Consider the following 22,358-nt stretch of genomic DNA (forward strand, 5'->3'; position numbering starts at 1 on the left):
GTAGTGCTTATAAGAAAAACAGGCAGTGATGTGCCTGTAGGACAGCAGTTCTCCACAGGTGATGATCAATAGGGAAAGGAGAAAAGTAGGCTCATTAGGCATTTCTCCCCTGAGCAGCTCACAGCCTTGTCAGGCCTCCAAAGCCACAACCAGCTCTGCTGTCCTCATTTCTAAAACGGGCCCAGCAGAGTGCCAGGGTGCTGTCCTCCCGACTTGCCCCAGCGCAACAACTATGGGGCCCACGGCCAGCCTCTAGCAGACCCTGAAGATCACGGTGGGGTCAGCAGCTCTGTGGGCTCAGAATATTTTTAGGCTTGCTCTGCCTGCAGGCTCCTTGATGTCTCCATCCTCCAAATGGAGGAGTCGAGCTGCTGGTTGAGAAGTCACACTTCTGGGGGAGAAGGAGAGAGTCCTGCCTGTTGGTAAGAAAGCCTCCCAGAATTCATCTGCAGACATGTGACTGATGAGCCCCACCAGCTCCTAATCTGATCTCTGTATCAGGGCTTCTCCCCACACCTCCTCTGCTCCAGGCTGTACAGCCTGCTGGTCCCTCCCTTCAAGGCTGGGTTATACATTCATCGTGAATTGAGCCTCCCTACATAGAAACTTGAGGATGGGGACCCAGCCTTATTTCTCCAAATCCTCCTTCTTCCCTCCAGGTGGTTGTGATCATAAAATAATGGTTCTACAATCACACCGCCCGCATGTGAAGATGGGAGAGGGAGAAGAAGGGGAGGGAGTGAAAGGGGAAAGAGTTCTCCTGAGCTGGAAACCTGTAGATTTTTCTAAGGGACGAAGAGGGTGGCTTTATGAAACAAGGAGAGACAGCTGTGTCCTCAGTGGAAATTTCACACACCAATGCCAGTTTGGGGAAAAGCAACAACCCGCTGGAGGAAGTGTGTGTGGGGTTTGGAAGCCAGGCAGCTTTGATTTCTGGCTCCAGTACTTTCCAGCTGTCTCTAAGCCTTGGCTTCCTTCTTCATTTGTAGACTGGACTTAATATCTTATCTCCATCACCTCACAGAGCCGGTGTGGGAATGAAAAGAGGCCCGAACAGGATAAGCAACGCACAGGCTATTGCTCACGAAGTTCGTTCGCGCAGGAAGTTGACGTTCCTTGCAGGGGTGCCGAAAGGGGAAAGCATGGCCTGGGTCGGTCCTCCGCTGCTCCTTCCTTCCTATCTTCCACAGGCCGTCCCCTGTCCCGGAGCGTTCCCACGCCGCCCAGTGGGCGGCGGGGAGAGGCTCACCTGGCGTCCTGGGCGCGAGTCCCGGCCTGGGGTGTCCGCTGCAGTGGCGCGCGGCCGCCTCTAGATGGAACTTTCTCACCAACGCAAGGCGGCGCCGGCCGCCGCTCCCTCGGCGCCCGGCGGCTCCCTCTCGCGCGCGCCCAGGCAGGTGCGCGGTGCCTGGGCGAGAACTCAGGGGAGGGCCGCTGGACTGTGCACTTCGAGCCCGCGGGTTTCCCTCGGCTGGAGGCGAAGGGAATCCCGGGGTTCCCCCTCAGAAACCGAGGAGCCGCGCGGCGCGGCGCCTCAGGAGTTTCCCGCCCCGCATCTGCGGCTGCTAGAATCAGCTCAATACCACGACGGTCCCCGTGACCGCCCGCGCCCCCTCCTGCGCAGTGCCCGCAGCGGGACCGTCTTATGTCCATGTTCGAGCTCCGGGGGCTCGGTAGACGGCGGCCCCCGAAACCCTCGGGGGCGGGGGTGGGGGAGACGATCGCCGGAGCTGCGGGCAGGACAAATGGCCGAACGGCAGCGCCGCGTGAGGTAAACTTCGCAGGGGAACCGCGAGGCTGGCGGGCTTTACTTTGAGCATCCCCGAAAAGAAAGCGTGTGGCGGGACACTTGCTATCCACCACGTATTCGTCACGGTGACCCTTTTCGGAGCTGTGCTCCTCAAGGAGGACTCCAGGCTCGCGGTCCTGACTCCAGGCTCCGCGTGGCCGTCGTGCGGCGCTTTCCCGCGCGGGTCCGGGCTCGCCAGGCAATCGGAGCTGCTCAGCTCCCTCACAGCCATATTCCTTCTTCCATCCGCCAGCACCTCTACCCTCCTCGCCACTCCCCCACCCCCGTCTTAGAGTCCTCCCTTTTTTGTTGGGGGCGGGCCGGGGGGGGTGGTTTTTTTTTTTTTTAAATTAATCAGAACTATTGACATTTCTGGTCCCGGCGTCCCTGTGGGCTGAGGTGATGTAGCGCGGAGGGGAATCCGTCGGCCGAGCGTCCCTCTCCCTGCCCGCGCCGGGGCCGCTCACGGGCACCGAAATCCAGGGGCTCCCGCCTCTCGGGGTTCCTCCTGCTGCTTCAGGAGGTGACTAGTTGGCGCGAAGCGATTGGCGATCCCGGACGCGATCCCGGCCTTGGCTCCCCGCGCCGCGCCGGGTGAATGGCCGCGGGCGGAGGATCGGGAGGCGCCGGGCGCAGACCAATCGCCGCCGCCGGTGGGAGTATTTGTTATTCACATGGAAGACACTTGGCGCCGGCAGGGCCAGCTCAGCCCCCTCAGCCCAGAGACCAGCCACAAGTGCGGCCGCGGTGCTTGCCTCGCGCGGCGGCGGCGGCGGCGCTGACATGGAGCTGCGGGCCCCCCGCGGGCTTCCTCACCGCGCCCTCTGCGGGGAGCAGGGTAAGAAGCGCCGAGCGCCAGAAAGAGGAAAAAGCGGAGCAAGTGCCGAACCACGGGAAAAAACGCCCCCACCCCCGAACTCCCTCCAAAGATGGTGCTCGCGGAAAAAGGAGATTCCCATTTTATTCCCCTTTCCGTTTTTTCCTTTAAAACCGTTCAGTGGACAGACAGCCAGGCGCACCGGTTCTTCTCCGATCACTTTAGTGATTTGTTTTTCCTGGGCACAAGTACACGGCCTTGCACACCGGGAGTCTGGAACAAGTGGCGGGTGGAGATGACGGGAAAAGGGGGCGAGGGAGACTGGGCACCGGGGGGCGAGGGGCTGGCCGGGCATTGGAGCTTGATTGGGTATCTGTTGATTTTACGTTGCAAAGAACAAGGCAGCTACCCCTCTTGTCTTCCCATGATTACATTCCAGCGAAGAGGTTCCGAAAAGAGGAAGGCTTAGCTTGAAACTCCCAAGGCTTGGAGATGTGATCCCCCAAAAGTTTAGTCGGCGAATGAGAGACTAAAGGGTGTCGGTTAGGGAGCAGGAGCGTCTAGGGTGCTCTGATGGGGCGTGCGGCGGCAGGATTTTAAAGCGCTCTTCCTCGGATTGCCTGCCCTGGGTGACCTCCTGGACCTGCCCTGGCGGAATCCGGACTTGCCCCGCCGAGATGACGAGGTACCTCCGTTCTGCAAATCTAACGGGAGGGATTTCCGAAGTTAGAGGCTTCCGGGATGAGTTGGGGTAACCCCCGCCTTCACGAGACTGGGGCTGGATTTATGTCTAACCGTGATCTAGGGAAGACGCGAGTCGCGGGAGAAGCCGTGTGGTTTGGGGCTTCTGGAGAGCCCCTCCGTCCCCGCACCTCTGCCTGGAGTTCGCGTTCTCTGAGTTAGCCCGGCTGGGTTGGGATTTCCGCCTACCCCCCCCCCCCTTATGTGTCTTTCGGGAAAACACTGGAGTTCCCTATCCTGTTGGGGGGGGGGGAGGTGAAGGAGGAATTGTCTCGAGGATCTTGAGTTTAAAAAGCAAAGGCATTTGCGCCCGACAGCTCCTTCGAAGCACCTGAGGCCAGCGTGGCCCCAGTTTCGCGCGGGCCGGCGCGGGCGTGGGCGCTCGGGGCAGCCAGGTGGGGCGTAGGGTGAAGGGAGGCGCTCCCCGCGCCGCCGGGCGCGGGAGCTGAATCCCCCGGGCGCGCTCGAGGGACTGGGGCGGCGCCGGAATGCCCCAGCGGCGGGGGAAAGGCAAGAGGAACCAGGTACTTCTAAGACCCCGGGCTCCGGAGCCCGGGTTCAACAGCCGAGGGAACTGGGAAGGAAAAGGTAGATGCAGCTGGGAATCTGGGAGCGGGAGCGGGGGCGGGGTGAGTGGCTGTCGGCTGAGATCTAGGTAGAGATAGAGATCGAGGTAGAGAACCCTCTGAGCCACGCCAGTAGCGAGCCCATCTGCTCTGGCAAGCAGCTCAGAGATCCCTTGAGGTTCTTACAGTTGGTGAAAATATAACAGAATCACTCACACACACACACGCAAAAACAACATTAAAAGCAAACAAAAAACCCGTCTGTCTGACATGCTCCCTTGGTGCAGAGTGATGTGAGAGTTGCCCAACTGCGCAAGACGGCACCCCCACGTTTCCCTGAAGAATTGTCTCCCTAGTGGCCCAAATTGCAGGGCTTGGGGTCCAAGAGTGTCTGTGGTCTCGGGATGGTGGGGGTGAAAATAGACCCACCAGCCAGTTGCAGTAGCCCCTCCGTCCTGAAGCTAGTCCTGCTTGGGAAGGGAATGTCCTATTTGCCATTTGAGGGTGATCCTTTCCCACAGACCTGATGGCGTGGGAGTCTCTTGGACACCCAGGAGTACTCTACCATCGTGGCCACGTTCGCGATCGAGTACAAAGCCTGCCAACTGGAGATATTGACAAGAACTATCATAAACAGTAGAAATGCATTCTGACAATAGTAGCTTGTATTTTGCTTGAAAGGAAAAATAAAAAGAGAAAAGAGCCACCAGCAGGTAGATCTTGGATAAACAGCTTATTGCACTTGACTGTAATTTCCATTTTCCGTTATGAAATTGTCAATAATTGCAAATGGCTACAGAAACCGCTTTAGTTTACCTTGGTCACTTGCTTGTGAATAATGTCTTGAAAAATCTCTGTACAAGACAGAATCAGCTGTGTGAAATTCATTGCTTGCTTCTTGAAATATGTGGTTTGATAGTCTTGAAGAGAAAAGCCTTACCCATCAGGAAAAATGAAGTAAGGTTTTTAAATGCAATTTTTCTATTTCAGAGTCAACTACAGGTTGTATCATACCTGAGATAAAGAGAGAGCTTTCTTGCTTTTAAATCAGGGAAATGGGGAGCAATAGCTCAGGAGAAGCTCTCTAGATTTACTGAGAATAAAGGAAAAGATGCTGAGAACACAGCTCTTTGCTGTTATGTAGGCTCTATTTGTTCTGTTTGGTTTGTGCTGGCTAGTTCTGCCCTACCATGCTCCCTTTGCAAATTATGACTTACTTGAATAATTCTAAAAACATCTAAATACAAAAGGAATAGATAAAAGGAAGAGTTGATCTCTAATGAGTGCAAGAGAAAGAGGTGGAGAGATGTACTCTTTACAAAGTTAGCTGAGCAGGTTGGAGCTACTATGGAGCTTGTTTAATTTGTATGTATGTAGCGAATTTGTATGTTTCACCCCCTTTGATTGGCAACACTGTGTGCCAATCTTTGTGTAACAATGTTCTATTGTCTTCAGGCATGAGGTACAGTACACTCACTGTACACACAGGCTCTCACTCCCTCACTGGTGGTGGCGATGATGTTTTTCCTTCTAAGTTTCTTTCTTACCATCTTCCTCCTGTAGTTGGAATGCCCAACATAAAGAGGACCTTTCCTTTAGTGGGGGAAGTGAAGTTGCTCTGTCCCAGTATCTTAAAAAGAAGATGCTGCATGAATTTATCTTTTAACTGGACTCATAGTAAAACCTGGCCACATCTCCATGCCTGTAGAATAAGCTGGCTTTCAAAGGTTTGGGAAACTGTTGCTGTTTTCTTGATAGAACCTGATTGTACAGCATCAGACTTACATATGTAGTTTTCTCAGGAGGGACAGTCATACCATGTTGTTCCAGGAGAGGATGTGAACAGAGAGTCAGCTGGATCACATTGTTTCTATCATAAGAACAGATTTTCTGTCTGCTAGGAATTGAATTTAGGTTTGATTTCTTTTTCTTTTTCTTTCCATTCCCCTCTCTCTCCCTGCCTTCCTCACTTTCTCCCTCCTTCCTTTTTTTCTTGGCTCAGAGAGGTGTTTTGATTTTCATTTCTACTTGGTGCTTTGACAAGTTGTGATAAACTCACTGACTAAGAACCTTGAGCATGATGTATTCTTATCCCAGGACCTGCCTTCCAAGTGGTAGACATTGCTATTGGAGTGATTTGAGGGACACTGCTGAGAGGCTCCTGGTTCATAATAACTTCTGACTTTGGCTTGTTACAGTACCTGTCTTAACCACTATTAGAGATATTTCTTTGGTAAAGAAATTATGGATTTCTTGGAAATTGTCTTATAAATGCAGATGTTCCGATTGCGGATGACACTAATGCATCTTTAGGTTTTGATACCTGTTAATGAATCAACTCACTCCCTGGGCAGGGCCAAGGTAATGGGAGAACCAGGTCTCAAGAGTGTGACCTATAGGACACATCAGTCTTGAGGGAGGGAGGAAATACAGGTCTGGGAGAGGAAGGAACAAATACGTGAACACAAGTAGGAAGGTACAGGAGTACCAAGAAGAGTACGTGGAGGTTATTGAGCATGTGTGTTGCCAATTTCACATTTTCCAGGCAAGATTATATCTAAAGATGGAAATATACTGACTTTTGTGGTCATTACCACTGGCTAACTTTTCCGGTGTTAATGACCTTCGTGTTAGAAGCTGTGCATTATATTCTGTATACAACTTAGGAAGGTTTCCTAATTGTCCACTTTTCACTGATGAAGAATATATTGTCACCATTTCCTTCAGAATAGCTCTTTCGATGCTTCAAGTGTCCATGACTCAGTTCTCCAGGTCAGAAATTGCACTTCCATTAACTTTTCCTCTTGGGTTCTTCTTTCCAGTTTTCCTTTGGTCTCTCTCCTTTGATTCCACAGACACATGACCTGTTAGGGTTGGCCAGCTCTGAATCTGATGACAAAGTGGTTTTTCCAGGTCTTCTAAGCACAAAACACAAGGAAAATATTTAAGTTCTAGGACTGATCGTTAAACAAATAGTATCCATATACATTCTTATGGCATTTGGCAGTTTATGAAGTACTTTAATGTACATTATTATATCATTTGACTTCACAGTCTTGGGAGGTGGCCAGGAATCTTTCCTCTGTTTAGAAACAAAAACTAGTCCCAGGTTAAGTGACTTGCCCAAGGCCATATAGCAAGTACAGGGAGAGTGGGATTGGAATCAGGGACCTCTTGGACCCCAGGATACCACACTCATGTCCACATTATCCATCATGGTCTCTTGAACCCAAGGGGCCTGGAGTAAGGGGAAGAACACAGCAGCGGTTCTGCATTTGAATTCTGGCTCAAGATTTTGGACATGTTCATATAATCTTTCTGTTTTTAGGTTCCTCATATCCCAAATGGGGGCCATGCTACCAGTCTTACAGGTGTATTTTGTGAAGGAAATGAGATCGTGTGTGTGAGGCTCCAAGTGCACTGTGGGCATTCAATAAATGTTGGTTTCACTCCCTTTCCCTCATTTTATATGATCCACACTACAAAAGTGGCTTCTCATTAGTTTAACTGTGGTCTTTTTATGCAATAGCTGTGTTATTGAAAAAAACTGCACAAATTGAATTCTACAAAATCAGATTGTATTTTAAATGCATGGGGGATTTAGCTATTTAAGGGAAACCTGTGGTGAATTCTTTTGTAATGCAAATAATCACCTTCTAATTTATCTGTTTAGTAAGTTGAGCTTCTCATGTATCAGATTTTCTTAATATGGGGCTTGCTTGTACAGAAGAGCTTTCACAACCCTCTCTCACTGATGGGAAAAAGTCACTCAGCTTGCAAACAAAATCAGTTATTGTATTCACCTAGCAAAGCCTTGCTCTGGTGTTTGAGCATAATCTCATCCCCTTATTATTAAATAATAGAATCTCAGAACGGGAAGCTGGAAGATACCTTAGAGATCATATGGTCCATCTCACTCATTTCACAGATGTGGAAATGGAAGCACAGAGAGGTCAAGTGACATGTTCAGTGTCTCCGGCCAGCAACCCTCAAACAAGGATCCAGTTCCAGGCCTTTGTTGCCAGAGGAGGGCTCTGTCTGACCCATCCATGCTCTGGGGCAAACCCCGCCCCCCCCCCCACGCCCCAAGATTCCAGGGCCATGCCCACATGCTGTAGCATGGGAGATGATAGACAAATGTGATGCATTTTCTAAAGCAACCTAAAAGAGCTGCAAGTGTGGGCAGTTTCAAGTGAAACTGCTAGATTTGCCATTCTGAGTTGATGACAATATTCAGCTTAACCTTTTTGTTAAAGAGCTGAATGGAATCCAGCGTAGGGATGCTGTTTGGCCTTTTTATGAGTTAAAAATCACAATTCTTGGCTAATGATATTCCTCAGTGAGGATTTTACCATGCCGTGTCTTAAAAGCACTTGCCAAGTGCTGGAGGAGGACAAGCTAACAGACCTGATGGGTCCCATGTGGGATGGTGGGTTTGTTCTCATTGGCATCAGGCTCACCAGGAAACCTGGTTGGAAATAGAGGTTTGGGCAAACCATATTTGATATTCTCAACCCTTTGAGAGATTTGGAAATTACCCTGCCCAGGAAATGCCTCCAGATTGTCTCCTCCTAATTAGCACATTATTTTTCTTAAAGGGCTAACCTCTGAAGACATACTCATTTCTGTAAGATTTCAGTGGAAGGGAAGGGTCTGCTTCCTTACGGGTGCATCTGCAGCACTGAGGGCTTTCTGAAGGACAGGAACCATCCTGGGGGCCTGAGGATTTTGACTGTGGTGCCATTTGGTGGCTCAGGGCTTTGGGTCATACTCAACCTTTCTGGGCCCCATTTTTTCATTTCTACCAGAGCTAATGATGGGCATATGAAAATTCATGAGCCACTGTCTTACACACTTGGGACTTTGGTACAAGAGAAGGTATGTAGGAAATAAAGAGAAGCAGAATTCAGGGCCCTGGCCCTGAGGAGTTGTCCTTACGCTGGCTTTTAGGAAACAGCACTCTTCGGAAGTCACAGATGCAAGTTCCAGCCGGAGGTCTTCTCCCCCAGCCAGCACGGACTGTTGGTGAAGTGATAATGAGGTATGATGATCCTCCTACTTAAAACAGGCTGGGAAGAAGTGAACAGGAAGGGCTTCAAGGGTTAATGGTTCAGCCTCAGAGGTCTTGAAGCCCTTCCCGTGGGCTCAGAAATAGTGCAAGGCATCTGCTCCCCTCAGAGGTTGGTTTCAGGATTGCAGACCTCACACCTCCTTGAAGGAGTCCATCAGGGCAGGTGAAGTTTGTACCCATTCCCAGAAGAAGGTCCATTTGAGAGAAAAACTGTTTTATTCTAAATCAAGTACAGAGCATGAAGTAGAGCTATTTAGTTCTGTAGTACAAAAAGATCACCATTTCTTTAGAATTGATTGACTCCAAGTAGGATAAGTTTAGATTAAAGCTCACAAGAATTACCTAAGAGTAAGTTTAGGCGATGTGAGATTATACAATGAAACTGAGTTCATGTGGTTTTCCACAAACTTTGAAATAGATTTTTTTCCCTTAGAATTTAAAAGGGAAACTAAACCTTTTCAGCTGTTGAGAGTCTGATTTTTATGACATCATATCAGATTTCGAAATAACTGCAATATTTCAGTATTTTATAACTAGTTCTGATTTTAATTTTAAAGTGACAAAATTCAGTAAAAACTTCACCAACTAGGCAAATATAGAAAAAGTTGCTCTGCATTTTGGCAAATGGGTTAAAGACTAGATCAGCAGTGATAGCCCCTGGTTACTGTGCATGTGCCCTGTGCCAGGACTGTGTTTTCTGTGTGTGCCGTATGGCAGGCTCTGACATCCCTTTACAGAAAAGAAAGCCAAGCTTTAGGGAAGTTATGTGCTAATAATTCTATGTTGCAGAGGAGGGAACTTAACCAAAAATTCAAGTGAGCTGTCTAATCAATAATAACCAAAATGGAACCTCTTGTTTTCCATTAAGTGCATTCATCCACTAAATAAAATGAATTCTTGCTTCATTGCTACTCATCCTCAACCTTTCCTTAACTTAAATCTCTAAACAGACCAATGAGATGCTAAAAAGACTAGAAATTATTACAACACAAATACTTTTTAAAAGAAACTCAATTTTATTAATTCCAGGACTGTTCAGCCAGTGGAACTGGGTTAATGCCACAGGAGCAGGAGGAAAGGATGATTTGTAATTAACAGGTGGACTGTTTTTATTCTCTTAAGTACTTAGGAGTGGCTTGGTGTAATGAAGGAAGGCTGGTTTTTGGAGAACACCAGGTGACCTTCCCCTTCTTCTCCTCCTTAAACATTTATCCTTCACATATCCATTTATTCTGTGCTCTGTCAGAAGGATACGTTAAGGGTCAGCCTAGCCATGTGGACTTGGTCTCAAGCTTTGAATTAGTGATCAGAGCTAATGAAGTTTTATTGTCTTACAACTGGTCTTCCTTGTGAAACTGTAAAACATAATCCTACGTCTCTTAATGTAATGGTCGTGGTTGATGTAATTTATGGTCCCTCACTGAAATGGTTTTATCCAGGAAGTCAAGTTGACTTTCTAAGTGTTTCCTTTTGTGGAATGCCTGATATCAGGCTATTGTCAAAGCACAGATTTTTATGAGGGAGAAGCAGCTGCTAGGAGACTTGAGCATGAGGGAATATCAGTCAAGTGGTGAGAAAAATCGGAAAACGACTAAGTATTTTGGGGCAGAATAGAAGGAATCTAGGGTTTAGCCCATGCCTGGAGGCAGGGGATGCTTGTCATAGGCATCAGCAGAATGGGCCATTGGCTGTAATTCTGAAATGTGTATGCTTAGAAATCCAGGGCAGTGGGCTATGACAAGCCCCCTTTTCTAATCTGAAATGGAAGAAGAGCACAGCTTTCCCTGAAGGCTTTTGGACATATGTTCAGTTATCCTCTAGGGAGGCAATATACTTTCCTTTGGGACAGGGAGGGTGGAATGAAAATTTTATGAACTGGAAATTAAACAAGTGAATGGAAAATACAACCAGATGTTGGTTGGCTAGGTTAGAGGAGAGTTGTCCAAATTTCAGACTTCAAACATATATGCATCAGAAATGAGCCTTTGATTAACCATCTTGCTGTTACAAGTTGGTGTTGTTTATTTTCTTAATTATATGTGTGTTTCAAATATCAGATTCCCTTATGGTAAGTCAGTTGTTGCTTTCAGTGAAATCTCCTCAAAAGTGCTTTGAAAGAATCTCATTCTTTAAGATTGAAGGTCCTAGAACAAACTTTTTCTATGGATTTCCTGGTAGATATTTTCACTTTAGGTTATTTCTAATCTTGATGAAATGACTGTTTTTTCCCACTGAGTCAGACAAAATTAAGCAGCTCTTCAATTGATCTCAAGCTCTGATTTGCTCCTACTGATTCTAGGATCAAAGAATATCTGAAGAATACAACTTCAGAGCTATAAGCATACCCATTGCTTCCACCCCAACAAATTTATAGGAATATCTTCACACATAACCCTCCCTGTGTGTTTCATTTTCAGGTCTTTGTTTTTTTTATTAGAGAACAATGAGATAACTTCTATGAAATAGTTGACATTCTATGTTAAATCTTTTCACAAGCTATAAAACTTACACATTTTGGACTCCTCAGATTTCTTTCATTCATTCTTTCTTTCTCTCTCTCTCTCTCTCTCTCTCCCCCTCTCCCCATCTTTCTTCCTTTTTGTGATTGAATAATCACTTTTTTCCACTGGGAAATCTGAGGCACCAAAAAATGAAATTAACAGATGACTGGCTTGTTGAATATATCACAGAAAATAGACTTTCATTATGATTTTATGGACAACATTTAAATGCTAAATTCAGACAGCTGTAAAGTAAAAGCAGATTTGAAAAGAAATAATGCCATCAATCACAGGATTTTTACCCTCTTGGAAACTGGATTTATTGAAATAAAATGGTAAATAAAAATACTTTCTGGCTTGGGAGAATCAACCTAGTTTCGGATACTTTTCTGTTTCCCTGGCTCCAAAAGTGTCATCAATCTCTCTGTTTAGATGCAGTGCAGCCAGGTGTTCAGAATCATAGGGGGACAAAAAAAAATTAGTTTCTCACTGAATAGGCAAAATGAAACAGACAACAAAAAAAGGTGGTGTGAACAGGGCTTAAAAATATGAAACATGTAGACCCGTTGAACTGAACCCTGTTTTTCCCTCCCCCTACCCCCAGGAATAATTCTGCTACAGGGCTGACTTCAAGGACGTGAATTATTGACCTCATCCCACCTTCAGAACCTCAGCTGTTATTCTAATTTTTGCACCATTCCAGGCAAGTTGACTTTATATGGAAATAAAATTGACCTTAGGGGTCTGATGGAAATTCACTGTGACATTAAAATCAAGAAAACTCGCTGAAACCCACAGAGCCTTTTCCCCCATGGGCCCTGATGGTAGCCTCCAGAAGGTGCAGCCTCTGGTGGTCCCCCTTCTACTGTGGCAAGAATAAACTTTGGGTCGTGGGTTGCAACATCACCTGTGGAGAAAATGGTATGCGAGGGAAAGCGATCAGCCTCTTGCCCTTGTTTCTTCCTCCTGACCGCCAAGTTCTACTGGATCCTCACAATGATGCAAAGAACTCACAGCCAGGAGTATGCCCATTCCATACGAGTGGATGGGGACATCATTTTGGGGGGTCTCTTCCCTGTCCATGCAAAGGGAGAGAGAGGGGTACCTTGTGGGGAGCTGAAGAAGGAAAAGGGGATCCACAGACTGGAGGCCATGCTTTATGCAATCGACCAGATTAATAAGGACCCTGATCTTCTCTCCAATATTACTCTGGGTGTCCGGATCCTTGACACGTGCTCCAGGGACACCTATGCTTTGGAGCAGTCATTAACGTTCGTGCAGGCATTGATAGAGAAAGATGCTTCCGACGTGAAGTGTGCTAATGGAGATCCACCCATTTTCACCAAGCCTGACAAGATTTCTGGTGTCATAGGTGCTGCAGCAAGCTCCGTGTCCATCATGGTTGCTAACATTTTAAGACTTTTTAAGGTAGGTGAAGGCACTGTCTTTTTGATCATTGTGACAAGACAATAAATTGTTCTGACTTCAACCACAGGTTTAAGAAGAACATGAACATGGTGAAGATGCTCATAGACCCTCTCAGGGTCACCAGGTTACTCAAATAGAGGATTCTGTGTCTGGGCTTATACATGTGTTGGTTTGGTTCCATTACTTAATTGGATTAATTATGACTCTTACCCCCACCCCCAAACAAACAGGTGATAATTTCTGTGACATGTTGGGTCCTTAACATCTTGGGGTATCCTTCTTACTGATGCTCATTTTAAGTCAAAGCAAGTATTTTTAGAGAATATAATGAAATATTAGCACATTTTTTATATGAAACATTTCTATGGTGTTTGAGATATAAGATAATTTATGTGGTGAAGCTTCTTTAAAGTGGGATGCTCTGTTATGACAAAAGTTCCTGTATAAAGAAAAAGTATTTATTACTAATGTGTGGATGGGAATGACACCCTGGGATATAACATGGTCATAAAAGTGTCAGATTTATAATAGCTACAGTAGAGAAGAACCTCATTAACACAGACTGCTCTGATGCACACTTGGAATAATTATATATAATTCATATTGAGTTAAAAGTTCAAGTTTAGCAGAATAATTCAAGCCTTTCTGATATAGGTTTGATGACCTACTACCTATAAATTGCATTTATGTATTGAATAAAATTGACAAGATAAAATGGAATAATACTTTTAAAAGTATAAAGTGCCATAAAGTTGTGTAACTCACCATCTTTCATTAACTTTCTCATTTTGTTTATCAATATCTATTATGTAGTGTTCTATAGTAGACAATTTTTTGCATCAAAAATACTTTTTACTGATTTCATAGTGGGACATGACTTTTCCAACTTATTCTGAATTAATGACGTTTTTTTTTATATTGTGAGAAACTGTTCCTGTGAATATTATATTTAAAGGTATTAAAAGAGTGTGGAGAAATTGGACAGTTGACAGATACAGTGACAAAAATGAACAAATTGATGGAAAACTTACTTCACAAAAAAGATGACAGGAGTTAAATCAAAGGCTCTTGGTTTGGGAAATATCTTGGGGGACCATCTAGTCTGGTTCACTTTGTATGCTGGAATCCTCTTTGTAACCTCCCTCTAAGTGGCTGTCCAGCTTCTGTATGAATCCCTGTAGTTTAGAGGACAGAATGCTAAGAGGCAGCCTAATGACTATTTTCAAACTGATGAAATTTTCTGAAATGAGGATGCTGAGCAGAAGCTCTCAGTGTCTAAGGAGTATTGAAGAGGCACAAATCAGGCTTCAAGGAAGGCTGGAGACATTTCAAAGGACATTAGGAAGAGCCTTTTGGCAATGAGGACACAAGATTAATATAGGCAGCCAAAGGTGCTCTAATTTGTCATTTCTAGAATAATTTCTCTTGGGCTAGCTAACCCCTTGTCTGGACAGATTTTCCAGATTTCTCACCACATTCAGGGATCTAGAATTTCTCCTCAGAGTCTCAGTTCTGAACTGTATGCCTTTTTGTGCTCTGTGATGGTATCGAGTTTCAGCTACTTTCCCAATGTCTTTTTCCTCTCTGATTTGATGTCTCTTCCCAGTCCCTCCTAAGCATCTTTTTTTCTGTTCTTAACTCAGCAATTGTGGCTCAACAACACCCACTTTTATGTTATGTTATTTTGCTTTCTTATGTTTTATTCTATTTATTTTTAAAAAGTTTTAAATTTTAATCCCAGTACAGTTAACACTTTATAGTGTAATACTAGTTTCAGCGGTATAATATAGTGACTCAACAATTCTGTATGTTACTCAGGGCTCATCATGATAAGCGTACTGCTCTTAAAGCTCTGTCATCTATTTCACCCTCCCTTTACCCCTCTGGTAACCATCAGTTTGTTCTCTATAGTTAGGAGTTTGCTTCTTGGTTTTTTTTTTTTTTCTCTCTCTCTCTCTATCACTCTCTTATTTCCTTTACAGCACCCACTTTTTGAGAAGAAGGAAACCTTCATGAGCATCTTCTCTCTGCCTTCTGTTACCCTTCCCTTATACACTAATTCTGGTTCCCAAAAATCCCATCATAATTCTTATGAATCCTATCTCCTTCCTATAGTCTGGTGGTCAGCCAAAAGTAGACAGGATTTGAGGAGTGGGGTATTGGTCATAATTGCTTATTTGAACCTTTTAAAGATTGTATACATTAATTTTACTATAGAATCAGCTTATCTGTAAAATGGGGATAATAACATTGTGTTAAGTTTTGGGATGGATTTAATGAGAAAATACAGGTGAAGGGTTCCACTGTTACCTGCCTATGTCCTTCACCTCCTTGAGCTGCCAAAGGAATCTTCAGGCCATCTGAAGGGTGGGTTTTGTTTTTATGCAGTCTCAACCTAGCTTCCCTCTGCTCCATTCTTCCTTCATTGGCTGGCCAATTCTCTCCTTACTGTCTTGGATAATTCCGGAGGGACCTTATTTGACTAGCTGGGAGAATTACCATTGATTCTCTGGGCAGAGTCCAGTGCTCCAGGTCAACTCTTAAGACAGTGGTCAGCACTGCTCTTGCCACCCTTGACCAAAATCCTAGGGAGTGGGTGACTTTTAGCCAGGAAGGGGTGTAAGCTATGGTAAATATCATAATGAAAATCAGTACACTGGCACAGAGTGAGCTTTTATTATGTAGAAGCAGCTGTATTTATCAACAAAATTACTGGGGTCTGAAAAATGTATCTTTCAAAAGTAAGTGACAGAATGTAGGTGCTCAGCCTATCTTCCAGCTGAACCTAGAACCACAGGAATGTGAACTTGATACATGTAACTTTTATAGTTTTGCTACTTTAATTTACTTTGATGGTTTATGTGAGACCTCCAGTCAGCACTCTACACTGATATTAATCATGAAATTATGATATTCATTCTTAGAAGAGGCTTTATAGCTATCTGAATGTATTCTGTTTAAACACATATGTTAGGACTTCCATCAGATATTAGAATAGTTAGCAAAAGAATGATTAACAAATTAATGCATTGGAGATTGGCTTACACTTATTTTTGGAAAATGATAATGTGATTAAACCCAATGCTATGACTTGAATAAAAGTGAACATTTGGGACAGTTTTATGGCTCTTGGGCCCTTTTAGGACAGCATAACACAGAATCTAAACAAGATGTACAGATGTCAGTATATTTCCACTTATTCCTAAATTAATGGGGTTAAACTAAGTAGAGCATCTTCATTTGAGAACACACAAACAATTAAAAGTGATGAATATGGATGCAAACAGGGCCTTAATTAATGAATACTCATTGTCCTGCTTAACAACAAACATTAGTTGAAGATTTTAGAGTGCAGCCCGAACCTGTTTTAAAATTGTATAGAAAATACTGGTGCTAAAACTGGAAGTAATATCCAGATGTCTTAGTTCTGTCTCTCTCTCTCTCTCCCCCCAGCACCCTCCCCCCCCCCTTTTTTTTTGGACAACCCTGGGATAGCCTTGTCTTCACTTGCTTTATCTGCCTGGGCTAAGTCATGTGGGAGACAAAGGCGTCCAGACATCTCCCTCTTGCTTCAGCCTTGCTCCTCCTGTGGCACCTTCTTCTGTACCCTGTATCCCTCTATGCTCTAATCAAAGCCTGGTTTTAGGAAAGAGCTATACATTATCAGTCATCTGAATATAGTGGGTCTGTGTTTAAGCCAGGAAGATTCTATTTTCTGCAGGATGATTAAGAGCAGGATGAAATAATTTGTCTTTGTAAAGGGGGTCCGACATCTGTCGGAGGGGTTCATTTAGCTCCTGTACCAGAGACTATACCGTGTGGGTGGTCACCTCCTTTGCCCAGGAATACAGCTGGCTCTACTCCTTTCTAGAGGGAAGACACGTTGTTCTATTTTTGCTTCTCTTCCTACCACAACCCAGAGACTAATGAAAAAATTAGCAATTTTAACCTCAGAGGAGAGTTGGACAGGGGGGGTCAGCTGGAAGCCTCCTGGGGCCTCTGCCCACAGGACATTGAATGCTCTGCTAAACCAGTGATTTTCATCCCCATGAAGTGAGGTTCATACTGTTCTCTCTCCTTATTGCCTCAAAGGGGTGTGTTGACTTATCAAAACCAGCTCAGAAGCTTTTCAAATGACAGGACCCAGTGTGTGAGTAGATGGATCCCCTTCCCCACAAGGAATCATTTCTATGGATTCAAGTGTTTTACATTTCTTAGGTGTGTTGGGAGTGAAAACAAGTTTGAGAGCCACAGATGAAGACTTTAATGATCTGAACTTTTTAGAAGCACTGCTGTGCCTTAAAGCACACACATGTCATGTATGGGTTAATATGGGGGCAGAGTGGTCACTTAAGTGATTGTTTAATCCTTACAGCAAGTTAATGGTTTTAGATAATAGTTGTATCAATTAGGATAATGTGACATCTAACTGCAGAATAGCAAATCCAGAACTGCTTCATCCCACATAGCTAGAGGTGAAAATGTCACCCTAGTGGCTCTTGTATTGCAGAGAGACCAATGAAAAGATGGGCTGAGCTCTAAGAAATTGTGTGGTTTGGAAAGAATTAAAAATGAATGAGGGGTCCTTTTGGAAATGTTGACTGAGAAGCCCATAATTTAAATTATTTTTTAAAAAAAGCAATTTTGAGGAATTTGCATATGTTTTATAAAGAGCTCAGATTTCCCCCCTTTTCTAGAACATTTTCCAGCCATCACCTTTAAATTAGAGCAATTCTGTTCCTCAAAACCCTAATGATATACTTACTTTGAGCAAAGATTGAACATTCTAAGTTAAAAGTAACATCAAAGCTTGGAGGTAACCATTCACATTAATGTCCACATAGATGCATCTGGGTAATAAAAGGACAATGTTAGATATAATTTCCCTCTCTCTCGTTTTTCTAGTTAACTTTACCTAGAGAATGAACTGTCTACACTTGAAGAATAGTTAAGTAGTCTCTAGTATATACTTCACAAAGCAATCAAATGTGACTTAAATAGAAATTTTCTTGTGGGTAGGATAATTTCTTTCCATGTGCAAGTATTCTGGTTATAAATGGCTAAAATTGACTTTAATGTTAAGTAAATGAAGTACAGTGAAATATCCCATTACCCTGGAAGTCTTCACCTACCTTGCTATGTTTACAAAGATGTTTTCTTTTTAGAGCACCACTCTAAAGTAGCAACCACTTCCATAAAGGCAAGCATTTTGAGAGTTATTTATTAGCTGTAAACTCAGATGAAGTAAATCTGCCATAGTCAAGCTCATCTTAGTTAGATGGACAGATATATGTGCCTAATCAATAAATTCAGCAGGAGGTAACATTTCATGTTAAATGTTACTTGATGGTAAATAAATTGAAAGATAAACTCCTTAAGCCAATCCTTTGCCACTGTAGAAAGCTCTAATTTAACTTTGTTAAGAGCCCACTCACCTCAAATGAGAGGTGATGGGTACTCTCTCTTATAGTGGCTCTAAGTGAGAGTATTGGGGGAGGATTCCGTGGACATTCCCCATGGTCAATGGCACTTCAATTTGGAGTCAGATGATAAATATTTATAAATATAAGAATAATATAGACTTGGTAATGTCAGTTCCCTTCTTAAAACTCCTTAATGGCTACCATTAACTTCAGGATGAAGGTCTATATCTACTTTGGGAAGTCTTTTCTCACTTCTCTTGACTAGATTGATTTTTTTTGTTACATGTAACAAAGCTCCAGTAGGGCAGGATACATCTATGACACATGTGAGGGTATGGATCTCTTGTTATTATTTCCAGTACCTAGCATGGATCTGCCTGGGAATCAATAAATGGTTGCTGAATGAATGAATGAGTGAATGAACTGTATCTTTCTACTTCTTCCATCTGTACTTTCTCCCTCACCCTCATCCCCCAAATTGGAAATAATCTGTGTTAGGTAGATAGGACAGAAATGGAATTTTATTTGTTTTACTTTTATATTTGTTGAGAGAAAGGAACAGATGGAGGAAGTAGGGTAGAAATAAGGAGACATAGTACATTTTGGGAGTTACTATTTTCATGCGCTTCCTCATTTTCCTACACATTCACATTTTCTTTAAACAGTTTTTTAAAATTAAAAATTTAATAAGCAAAGACATGAGCACATCCTCATTTTGAAAAGTTTAACCAATGATAAAATAAATATTGTAAGATGGAAGAAGACCACATCTAAACACATGTATCTATTAGCAAAATTATGTACACAGACACATAATTTTATTAAAAGATATATGTCTTATGACTTTTTTCATGGAATAATATAGCTCAGAGACATTTACATTTTGGTTAATATAGTTCTGTGGCAGTAATTCTCAACCATGGCTGCACATTAGGATTACCTGGATAGCTTTAAAAAAAAAGATGCTCAAACTGTGTACAAGAGAAGTGAAATTGGGGTGGGGCCCTGGCATTGGTATATTTTAAATAATTGCTAGGTGATTCTGATATTTGTTTAGGATTGAGAACTAGAAACCTTTATTTAAGTTAGTTTATTTTAAAACATTTCTTAATGTTTATTCTTGAAAGAGAGAGAGAGGGAAAACAAACATGAGTGGGGGAGGGGCAGAGGAAGAGAGAGGGACACAGAATCTGAAGTAGGCAGAGCCTGACACAGGGCTTGAACTCACGAACCATGAGATCATGACCTGAGCCGAAGTTGGAGGCTTAACTGACTGAGCCGCCCAGGTGCCCCTAGAAACCTTTTTTGTGAAACAGCTGCTTGGTTTTTGATTATATGAATAGACCATAATTTATTTAACAAATCCCTTAGTGATAGTATACTTCCCTTTGATTTCTTAAGATCATTTATCATTTGAAAAAAGGTTAAAACAATGCTAGAGGCTCATCTAAACACGAGCTCAAGTTAATTTTGGAATCATAGGGCCCCTTTATGGAGCAACAAAGGAGCTGAATTAATGAATTACCAAAATACCTTGCTATCAGACAGACTCACAGGTACATATCACAGACTGTGGCTCTTCATGATATTAAGAAACAGAGTCAATGTAGGGGTCATGTGCTTGAAACATTGAAGGAGCATCATGACTCTTGTTGGGTGGAGCAGATTTTAAACTTGTTGAATTTAAGTTAATCTTACTTTCCTTTTTTCTAGCTGTGTAAGGTCTGAAATCCTACAGTGAATTCTGAAGATATCTCAAGAGCTTACTTAGTGATTAATGCCTAAATTTTGAGCATTTTAAATAATGAGGTTGTTTTGAAAATAGTGAGGAATCTTTCCAAGAGAATGGTGTGTGACTGGATGCTATATGTTTATCTATTTATTCGTTCTGTTCATGAATATTTACGAGGCGGCCATAATATGGCATGTTAAAGCATTGTGGGAATATAAAAGGAGCCAGAAAAGTCTGTGACCTCAGGGAGTTTACATTCTGGTGGGGGTAGAAAATATGAGGTGTACAAATAAATGTAGATAGACAGTGACAATGTCATAAAGAAAATAATGAAGGTGGGCAAAGATAGGGCATGAGCTTTGATGGCAGGGAGAGGCTCTCTCTGAGTTCACCATGGAATGACAAGACAAAGCCAGTCAGTTAACAACTAAGAGAAATGCATCCAGATGAATCTTTCTTTTTCCTCAAGCTCCCCTCAACCTAAATCCTGGTCTAAGAATATCTTAAAGGAAACCAAATCTTGGAGAATGAAGCCTCTGTCCCACCCCCCTCTACCCCCACCTTTATTATGTAGGTTTTCAAAGTCAGGATAGACTGATACAGGAGACCAGGATGGGAAAGGATCTACAGGGCTGCTGCTTCTTTCCCACCTGTGGCACCAAAGGCTTCCTCTGGCCAGGGGCACAGGTCTGATTTCCTGCCCTCCTTTTTTTTTTAAATGTTTATTTATTTTTGAGACAGAGATAAAGCACAAGAGAGAGAAGGAGAGAGAGACTCTCAAGCAGACCTCACACAGCACAGAACTGGAAGATGGGTAGGATATCATGACCCTGGGATCATGACCTAAGCTGAAATCAAGAGTCAGATGCTTAACTGACTGAGCCACCCAGTCGTGATTCCCTGCCTTTTGAGACACCTGGCCCCTACCCTGTCTCCCTTATTCAATTGTCCCTAAAGTCTCAGGCCAAGCCAGACTCCAGGGCTAAGTCAGCAGGTGCCACCAACGTGGGGTCCTTAGGTCTGTTGGTGTCTCAGGACACTGCCTATATGAGTGGGGTCTCCTGAGCATCTTTCTTGATTTCAAGTCCAGGTCCTTGGGAATCCCAGGGGTGGGACTGGTCCTCAGGAATTTGGAGAACATGACATCACCAAAGAGGCTGACCCCCCCTCCTCCCAGCAGACTGGACAATGCCTTAGGAAGATGTGAGCCTGGAATCTCGTAGGAGGAAGAGGGGAGCCATGTGGGCACAATGAGACTCCCAGGGCAGGTGGGTAGCCAGGGGCTGGAGGTTTCCAGGTCATTTCTTCCTAGTACCATCCCCCATGTCAAGGCCAGCCATGTTGCATGCAGCTGTGACCAGATGGAGAACACTGATGAGAGACTTGAGCACAGCGATAGGGGTAGTGATCCAGAGGCCCACTTGGAAAAACCCACAGAGCCAACTCAAGGTCCCTTGGAGAAATTGAACACGTGGAGGATGCAGTAGAAGAGCTCATTTCCAGCACAAAGGATAAACAGAGAAGGCTTGAGGCTTGATTAAGGGCTCAAGAAGCGTGTCCATGGAAAGCATCTAGAAGTCCACTGAACAAGTAGAAGGAGGAGGCCATGAGGGGGCAGCAGGGCATGAAGTAGAAAGAAATAATGGCTAAGGCAATCCAGCATAGCCTTGTGATGGACACAGCAGACAGGGTGAGATCAGGGAGCCTGCCCGAGGCCCCTTGCCCTCCTGTTTGGTCCGGAGTCACCAGCAGCACTAACGAATGAAGTTAGGCACAAACAGGAAGATATTTTTGCCTGGCATCATGGCAGACCCCTTGCTGCCCCCCCACCTCGGCCCGCATCTGGAGGTGCCATCCAAGTCCCAGCCCTGCCGTGCCCTCACCCTCCAGCCCCGTGTCCCAGGCCAACCCAACAAACAGTGCACAGGCCTCCAGTGCCCCTGTGCTGGCTGCTTTATTTTTTTAAGAAGTTGTCTGAAACCCTTTCAAGAGCAAGTCAGGATACACATGCACGTGCACCCACAGACACAGACACACACACACACAGACACACACACACACATATACATAAGGAAAGTCCTATGCTCTTCTTTCTTCTCATTCAACCTGAATATTGCAATGGTTGGTTTATTTTATTATTTTTTTTTCTGGTTATGATTATGGCATTAATTAATTAATTTATTTATTTTCTTTCAATATTTTATTGTCAAGTTGTTTTCCATACAACACCCAGTGCTCTTCCCCACAAGTGCCCTCCACCATCACCACCACCCCTTTTCCCCCCTCCCCC

The 22,358-nt window shown here is 44.2% G+C and overlaps 1 protein-coding gene across 1 annotated transcript in view; it reads left to right on the forward strand.

The window, feature by feature from the left end:
• The first annotated feature begins 1,685 nt into the window (after positions 1-1,685).
• Positions 1,686-22,358, forward strand: part of GRM8 (glutamate metabotropic receptor 8) — a 748,501-nt gene continuing 727,828 nt past the window's right edge. The window contains exons 1-2 of the mRNA XM_029923995.1: positions 1,686-1,771; positions 12,090-12,913. Of these exons, the coding sequence (XP_029779855.1) occupies positions 12,404-12,913 (510 nt within the window). The 5' untranslated portion in view covers positions 1,686-1,771; positions 12,090-12,403. The remainder of the gene's footprint in view (positions 1,772-12,089; positions 12,914-22,358) is intronic.

This window comes from Suricata suricatta, chromosome 2, assembly GCF_006229205.1.
Source record: "Suricata suricatta isolate VVHF042 chromosome 2, meerkat_22Aug2017_6uvM2_HiC, whole genome shotgun sequence".
Lineage (NCBI taxonomy): Eukaryota > Metazoa > Chordata > Mammalia > Carnivora > Herpestidae > Suricata > Suricata suricatta.